The sequence below is a fragment of the Buceros rhinoceros genome, unplaced genomic scaffold (assembly GCF_000710305.1).
Source record: "Buceros rhinoceros silvestris isolate BGI_N320 unplaced genomic scaffold, ASM71030v1 scaffold1370, whole genome shotgun sequence".
NCBI lineage: Eukaryota > Metazoa > Chordata > Aves > Bucerotiformes > Bucerotidae > Buceros > Buceros rhinoceros.
The window spans coordinates 90,568-99,174 of NW_010387704.1; the positions used below are offsets into that span (position 1 = coordinate 90,568).

The 8,607-nt window shown below is 42.2% G+C and overlaps 1 protein-coding gene across 2 annotated transcripts in view; it reads right to left on the reverse strand.

Annotated features, from left to right (window-relative positions):
• Nucleotides 1–8,607, reverse strand: part of RALGPS2 (Ral GEF with PH domain and SH3 binding motif 2) — a 96,695-nt gene that overhangs the window by 81,035 nt on the left and 7,053 nt on the right. For both annotated transcript variants that reach the window (XM_010145901.1, XM_010145976.1), the window contains exon 3: nt 789–839. In XM_010145901.1, the coding sequence (XP_010144203.1) occupies nt 789–839 (51 nt within the window). The remainder of the gene's footprint in view (nt 1–788; nt 840–8,607) is intronic.

Genomic DNA, 8,607 nt, shown 5'->3' on the forward strand with positions numbered 1-8,607 from the left:
CAAAAGAGTGACAGGAAAAAAGCCTGCTACAAAAAAAAAAAAAAAAAACAAACCAACCACACTTCATGATAGTCTAAAGGTGACCAATGAGCTGAAAAAGACTTCCACACTACTGATAAAGGGAACAAACCAACCTTCAAAAGCGCAAACCAACGCCCCCAGGAAAATACTAATCATACAGAAATATAGGATATATAGGAAATACAGGATATGTAAATTACTCATTTACTACAGCCACTGTGGAGGTTCTGAGAACACCAGATCAAGTCAGGCCACAACCAGAAAGGCATCCTGCATTATATCACACCCCCAACAGAACAGAAACCATCAGTCTGTTATCCCAGCGTACCCACGGATCACACCCATCTTGAACAAGACGCCGTTACAGCCATTTTTCTTTTTCCCAAAAAGATAGGAACTGGTCAGATAGGGAACCCCAGGACAGGATGAGGTATGGCATGAGGCATCAGGAGCTGAAACCTAAACCATTACGATCAGGAGAGTCAAATCAAGATGTTGGTCATTCAGAAACGTTAAACCCCAAATTCCTCATCTCTACCATGAGCTGAATGTATTTCAATACCAATACTTCATTTCCCAAACAAAGTATTAGTTCCAGATATTTTTGTGTTATAAAACCATCTGCTTCAGAGCTGTATGAACTGGGACAAAAAATTATGATTTACTGACATACACTGGGTAATTCCAGTATTTATTCACTGATGTCATTTTTTCGCATTATATAATATATATAATATTATCACCAATATAACCAATGAACTACTTACCTCTGGCTGAATTGCTTTAAATACAGGGACATCCATTAGCGTTATCTGACCCTGAAATAAAAACAAAAAAGCTAAATCACAAGTTAAGCTCAAAATTAACCTTGCATTCCATTAAGTCACTGTGCTGCATGAGAACCGTATTCTGGTTCCTTTTATTATTTGACTCTGATTTTGTAGCTCATTTCAGAAGTTTTGCTCCTACAAAACTATAAATGTAAAGTTTGGAGCCCTTTATTTTAATAGGCAAATTATGAGAAATTATCCCCAGGAGCATAATCCTTCAGCTATGTGTGCAAGTCAGAGCTCGAACTCAGAAACTATATGAGAAGCTGTCCAACGTTACGAGGAACTAACTTCAGCTGGTCAAAGGCAGTTTCTTTTCAAACTCTGAATCTCAGCCCAGGTGTTAGGCAATTCTCTTTAAAGATGTCTAAAATTTTTCAGTCTACAGTTGAACCATATTTGAGCTAAGTAATTGTTCAGTTGCACAACAACAGTTAAAATTACACGCAGCCACCTTACTTCCAGCCAGTCAGAACCAGAAAGCACATTTTCATTGTGGCATGTCTTGTTTAGCTTTGAAAAGGGTAAAGACCAGGCTTTGCCTTTTGAAACATATTCACAGAGCCTTATTTTAGGCACACAATTTAGGACTGCTGTCCACCTGTGTATCCAAAGAAGATGTTCTCTTCCAAAGAGCATGCAGGTAGTCCAGAAATACCAGTGCCATCTGAGTTAGGTATCACCAATACTCTCTTAACAACGAATCCAGGGCCTCCGTTCACTTGCCTCAGAGGTGAGCTGGACGGCTTTGCCCCCATCTCCTCGAAAACAGCGGTTCCCCCATTTGTACGCTGTGCGGTACACACTGACGGCTTTGTGACCTGCACAAACTGCAGCTGCTGCTGGATGCCATTGCTGGTTACCTGAAGAGCTTCTCAGATCAAGTCAACCTTGCCAAAAAGTTTTACCTCGGATGCTCTAGTTGAAAGCAAGCGGTGCAAAGTGATGCACCCGCTCTCATCAGACAAGAAGAGATGCGCTTTGCCAAAGACAATCAAATCTACATTTCGTAGCACATCTCCTTGATCTCTACATCTACTTTTAGATAGGAATTCCAGCACTCAATCGTGACCATAAAAGAAGTACATAAATCAGTCCCAGTTTCCGTAACCGAGACACCGAGCACAATGATCTGTTATTTCATAGTACAACATCATAGAAGCAACAAGCCCTTTATGAGTTTCCTTTTCACAAACTTGCTTTCCTCGGCTTTGCTTTAGTCAGTTGCTCCTTCTTCCAAATGATGATGTTTTAAAGCTCTATTAGATTTTTCTAGTCTTGGCTTAAAGTGAGATTAAATCAGACCAGTTGAACTGAATCCACATACTCAGCTACAAACAAGACAATATACGCTAGCAAATGTGCATGTCTTGACATCTTTGTAGCAGTAAATCTTGTAGAAACTTTACAAAAACAAAATATTCTTGCTCCTGTAACTAACAGGACCAACACTCTCATGTGGTATGAGGCATGATTTGCGTCTACCATTCATTAATATCTGTAGACTATTTAAATGCCAGCTTAAAAACAGATTTTAAAACAGGGTTTCACAATCAACTGGTCAGCTGCACCGTCTGTCTTGACAGCGCAAATGACACTGCAGACCTTAATGGTTCGATGAAGTCAAGGATAGCAGACAGATACACCCGCCGACATTTGCTTTTAGCAGCAGCAATTAGTAAAAACAGAAATTGAGGAATATTCTAGGCTAAAATACTCTTTGCCTTCAATGTAACTTCTCTATCCCTTTGCAGCCATAGCACCTGCAGTAAAAACATGTAATAAACTTTTGCCAGAAGCTAAAGATGCTAAAGACGCTAAGTGAAACCATTCTGTTCTTTTACTGTAAGGCCTACGAAAAAGTGACTTACTCTTGCAGGAATGAAAATGATTTCTTTTCCTAAAATTAAAGGCTCTTTCAGCATTATTTTTTAGATCACCAAGGTCAGAAATACAGAAATCTGCACACAAAGTCTTTTTTTCAAGCTTTATCTTGCCACAGAAAGTACTGTTAGCAACGAGTCACTCCTGGGTGTGGGGAGCAGACAAGTTGGTGAAGGCGCACCCAGGCAACAAACTATTCCAACAGTGGTTAATAAAACTCTGCTTTTGAAGGAGTTTGATCACATGCACTGACAACGCTAGTGATTTTTCATGCTGTTTCCCACCTTTTCCTAACCTAAGTGGGTTCCCTAAGCGGGAAAGGACTAGGGCCTCTGGGCAGTGACAGAAGCACCACCTTGCCATAAGCTACCATGTACTTGACAACACTTTGCTATAGTGAAGGTTTGGGGTCAGAGTTGTCCTTCTCCTAGGATGGTGCCCGAAGGCTAGTGAGCCCATCCTGCCCATGGACACACTGTGTCTGACCCTTCAGCCGAGACCTGTCTGGCCTGGGAGACCCCACCGGAGGCACCTGCCACCACCAGCACAGCTCTCAACCTCACAAGGGCACGCAAGCTCCTTCCCCACGGCAAGGGGGTGCCCGTGAAAGAGTCGCTGCTCTACCTCCGGACATCACGGACCCGGGCGTGGGGCGGCCGGGGCCTGAAAAGCCCTTCCCAGATCTTCGTTCGCAAAGCCAAGCCATGATGATGATAGTGAAGGGTACAGCTCGATCTTTATTACACCCAGGAGAGCTTTAGAAACTTCTAAAGATGTCATTCCGGGTTATGTCACACTGCACCTGGGGAAGCAAATACAGATTCATCTTGACAATTTGAGATATCTGTGAGTAAGGCTCTTCTGAGGAAACCAGTAGGTGAGGCATGTCTTTACTGGGGCAGGGAAAGACATCCACCAAGTAGGGAGAACAAGAGTTTTCTCCAAAAGCAAGGTATTTAAGAAGGGGGCAAAAAAAATCTGGCTAACTAATGCCTAGAGTTAAAATGGACTCAAAGCTAATAATCAAGACCTGTTCAGAGACCACGAATCCTAAGGGGAGTTGAGGCACAAGTTGATATATTTATTTCTAACCTTTACTTAAAAGATGATACCTCGGGAATGTCAAAGAAAAGGGCTTCCCTACGAGGGCAGCACTTACCTAAACACTGCACAGAAAGTCTGTACCACCGCGTACAACAAACTTGCCTGACATTTGGATGTGTGCGTTATTTCTTACTTCCCGCTCACTAGGAAAAAGTCCATCTACCCCAGTTCTGTAAATCATCTAACCATGTATTCACGGCTGTGCAGCACAAGCACCAAGGAATTACACCTTCTTACCTGCAGAGAACACTCCAGAGACACAGGGACAGAAGGAAAGCACAGATTAATTTCTCTCACCTCATCCAACCCTGAACACAGAGTGGCCGTACATTACAGCAAGGGTTAACTCTTCCTTCTGATTTCCAAGGTGAAGAACCCAGACCTGAAATCGCAGCCATAGAACTCAACCTCTGGTCTCCCGGTTGTCTGCTAAAGTACACCAGCCTCTCTCAGACATGTATTATTTCAGGTAAAATGCGGCTGATTGAATATATTGCCATGTTTCTCAATAAAGGAAATTAACTGGGATAGGGAAGGGGAAAAGAATGGGCACCCCACTAAAATCTGAATATAGGGTATATTAAAGCACCCTTACAAAAGACTCAGGCATTTCAATGGTTATTAACATGTCACTGCAAATCCTCCTCACTAGAACATAACATCAGTACGATAAAACTGATTCATTGCTCACACAGACGAGAGAATGCTTAAAAATATTGCCTGTCTTCCCAGCCCTCCAGAATTTGTTCTCTTCATCAACCCAAACTGCCTTACCTAAATTAGACTATTACGTGCTTCTATAGCAACTCCTAAACAAATAATTACTTTAAGACAGGATCAATACCCAATGAAACAAAACTATTACAACAACTTCACACCAGAATTCACATAACAAAATAAATGCATACATTTTAAACAGAGATATTAAATGAGGATATTAACAGTGACAAACCACACAAATGCCACAGTTTAAGACTAACTTTCACACTGAAACAATGTGAAATTGCTATCAAGTACATCACAATCTTAAAAAAAGCAACTCTGAGAACTAAAAAAAAAAATCAGTAAGTTTTAAGAGAGAAACTTCTTCTCGTATCACGTCGGTATTAGGCTGATGTATTTTTCTTCTTGTTTGGTCTACACATCCTGCTGCTTTCACTAAGGGCAGTCTCAGCCTTCAGTAACACCGTATCACATCACCACTTGTTCAAGAAACATCTCTCACTGAGGGTCCTCTCTTAGGCAGCTGGCGATTTGTCCAGTAAAGAGTTCCAAGCACTTAAAACATTGTTCCCAATTCAGAAGAGGCAAACGGGGGACAGCCGAATACCTAAGCTGAGGGGTAAGAAGCCATTTGAGCTTGGAGGTGACAGCAGACTCACAGAAGAGTTCAAAAATCGATTTGTCCAGTAAGAGTTCCAAGCACTTAAAACATTGTTCCCAATTCAGAAGAGGCAAACGGGGGACAGCCGAATACCTAAGCTGAGGGGTAAGAAGCCATTTGAGCTTGGAGGTGACAGCAGACTCACAGAAGAGTTCAAAAATACTTTGGAGAAAAGCGAATTTTTTAAACATCAGCTTAGTCATATTTACAAGTCTAACACTTAACCAACTTTCTACCCTGTCCAAGGCACTTGCTCACTGCTAAGACAAAAATAAAGCAAACACAGGTTGGCATTCTAATTAATAGCACTTGAAAAGAGAAAAAAACTGCAAAAATAACTTCTCCTAGGTATGTTCAATGCCATTTCTTAACTTCTGCCAGGACCAACTCAAGGGCACTCTAAACCCCAACAAACAAAGGCACTAGTTTGGCTTCTGCAGTGAATGAGATGCAACAATTTTTCCCATTCCAGCTCCTTAACGCAGCCAATACAAACTCCTGGACAGCTCCTCTCCTGCACGTGGTTAATTCAAACCAGTGTTCATATTCAAACCAGAAACTGTAAGTGTTCACACAAATTTGTTACATGAAGCAAGCCAACCAAAACCCCTCTGGGTTTTCAGTTGTCAGCTGCACAGATTTTTTTAAAAAATGAAAATAGAATTACATAATTACATGTGCAATACAAAGCTGTGAAATTATTTGTAGTTACCATTGAAAAAAGCATTCTGATTACACAAAGATCCGGAAACTTGGTGTTTCCTGCCTGTCCAGACATGGTATGTCTATCAAGTCCATTTCTATGTTAAAGTACCACTTCATTGCTCAGGCAATGAAAGAGCTGAATGGAAGCTCTGTGTTTATAGTCGCCCTAGATCCCAGAGAACAATTCAGAATACGGTCAGAAGAGGTATGTTTTCTAACGTACAGCTAATATATTTCCCAGTTCGGGACCACCTCAAGAACCCTATGAAAGAAAAACCATCTTTTAAAAACAGTGACTGATCCTCTTGCAATTAACACACTAGAAGGGGACTTGGAAGACTTTTCCCCCTGCACAGCCATGGGAGATTTCGCACGTCATAGAAAGCCCTTGCCTGGGGACAGTCCCCAAGAGCCAAGTTTGAAAGTATTTCTGCTCTCCTGAGTGTTGACTTGTTTAACAATTAAGCACTTCAAAAATACTAAAATTATTAGCAGACAGCTTCATCTAAAGAGATCTACCCCTCTCTCAGGGATGTCTGTCAGGCCAGAAATCTTACACCCAGACATTAAGAACTACATTTCTCTACGCTGCTGCTTTGAAGGAACACGAAGAAGCTCAATGCAATTAAATGTTAAAATAGTCTCTAATTCTTTCCCTGTTCTGTGAATACATAGAGGTGACCCTGCTTCCACAAAAACCTGTACCTTCAGAACTTCTCATTACAGTTGACAGCACTGCTCTGAGCTCCTCTCCACACTCTATACGAAAGTTCCTGTTTGATCTGGGCTATAACCCCACCTTTCTAGTCCTTCGACCTTCTCCACCATGAACTCCTATCAGGCTACTTGCTGTATTCCTGCCACGTACCTGCCATAAAGACTCTGCGCTTCCCATAGAGCTGCTGGACGCACCCTCAGCATGAAAAACTAAGTGTCTGCCTGAGATTTAAAAAAAAAAAAAAAAAAAAAAAAAAAAAAAAAAAAATCCAATTTTGCTGCCACGATCTGATTTGCCCTGAAGCCACGTTGGTTCAAGCAGCACTTCATAAATCACTCCTTAATCTGCAAAAAAAAAAAAAAAAAAAAAAAAAATCTACATTTTGGTTATAGAACGCTGCCACGATCTGATTTGCCCTGAAGCCACGTTGGTTCAAGCAGCACTTCATAAATCACTCCTTAATCTGCATTCTTAAAAGGAATTATATTTGAGCCTTCCAACTTGGCTCAGCACTGTCTCTCCAGGCTGCCAGAGCGCTTTTCCTCACCGACAAAAGAGCTACGCCTCTGCTAAGTGCTGCATCAGTAGTCATTCTGCTGTCCAAAATGAACGCTGGGGGATTCAAGGTCCTCTGTTGATACTCGACTTGTCGTCTCAAAGTCCACTCCAAAACTTGTATCAGTAATAGTTCCTCCACACGCTATCATAAAGTTGCTCCTTCTTGCTCTCATTGGGAACATACTTATTCTTCACTATTCTTCTGTCAAATGAAGCTACCAGGAACACACACAAGCGCAAGTTCTTTTTCATCCAAAGCTCCCAGGGCCCAGTAATTCATTCAAACTGCCCTCAGATGCAGCAGACAGACCTGCCTCCAACTCCCTAATCCACCGACAACCAGCCTCAGCAGAGGCCAAACCCAGCACTACTGCCAGGAACGGCGTAGCAGAACTCACGGCAGCAGCTGGGCAGAACTCACAGAGGGGACTGTCAATCCACCAGAGCCCTGCCGAAGAGAAAGATCTCCTGGAGGGAACCAGGGGCCAGTTGAGGTTATTTTTGTTCTGCTCAAAGAGGCTAAAAAATGGGTCCCTTGAACCACACACACCTCCAAACCTCTTTCTGCACTTTTATTACACACACAATGCGGTTCCAGAACTTTGGGGACCTGCTTCCTCTACAAAACACACTCTTGAGCTCTTTCTTCAGATACAGCTAACTTGATACTTAACTGTCCCAAGAACACCTCTGAGAAAAATCCCTTGTGTTCTCTAAACACCCTGAAAATTAACTTTGTGCATTGTTTCCAAAATAAGCAAAGTTCTTTCTTCCAATATTTGACAAAGCTTAACTGGAATCAACAAGAAATAAATACACATACATGTTAGTGTGAGCTTTGCACAGCTTTTGGAGACTAGGGCAAAGAATAAAGAAACCCTCTCAGATAACTAGGTGGGGAAAAAAAAAAGCAAAGGATTTATACAGCTGTGCTTCCCTTAATTCTATCTCAAATATTTACACCACCGTGGCTAAGTGGAAGTATAAAATGGAAAAGCCAGTCAAAAAGTCACAAACAGCCAAGTAATTAAACAGCAGCAGTCTAAGATACATGAATTTACTGTAAAGCAAAAAATAAATATTTCTGCAACCTGAGGTTCGCCAGCATCTTAGTCTGGCATGCATGTCCCCAAGCATTTTCCTTTTTTTCTTTCAGTCTCAGCAGCCACCCCTTTCTACTGCCACGGCACCCTTAAGGTATCCCTCCCCCACAAACTGTGCCCTGGAAACCACACTCCTCCCTTCAGCGAAAATGGACAGCATTCACTGCCACCCTGTTTACCCTGTGCGCACACACGACGGCTCAGCGGCAGGGCCAGACACCAGTGGGCAATCCTGGCTCCGACCGGCTCTGTGGCTTTGAGCCGTTTCATAAAGAAGCGAGCAGTGATCAGCCTAAAAGC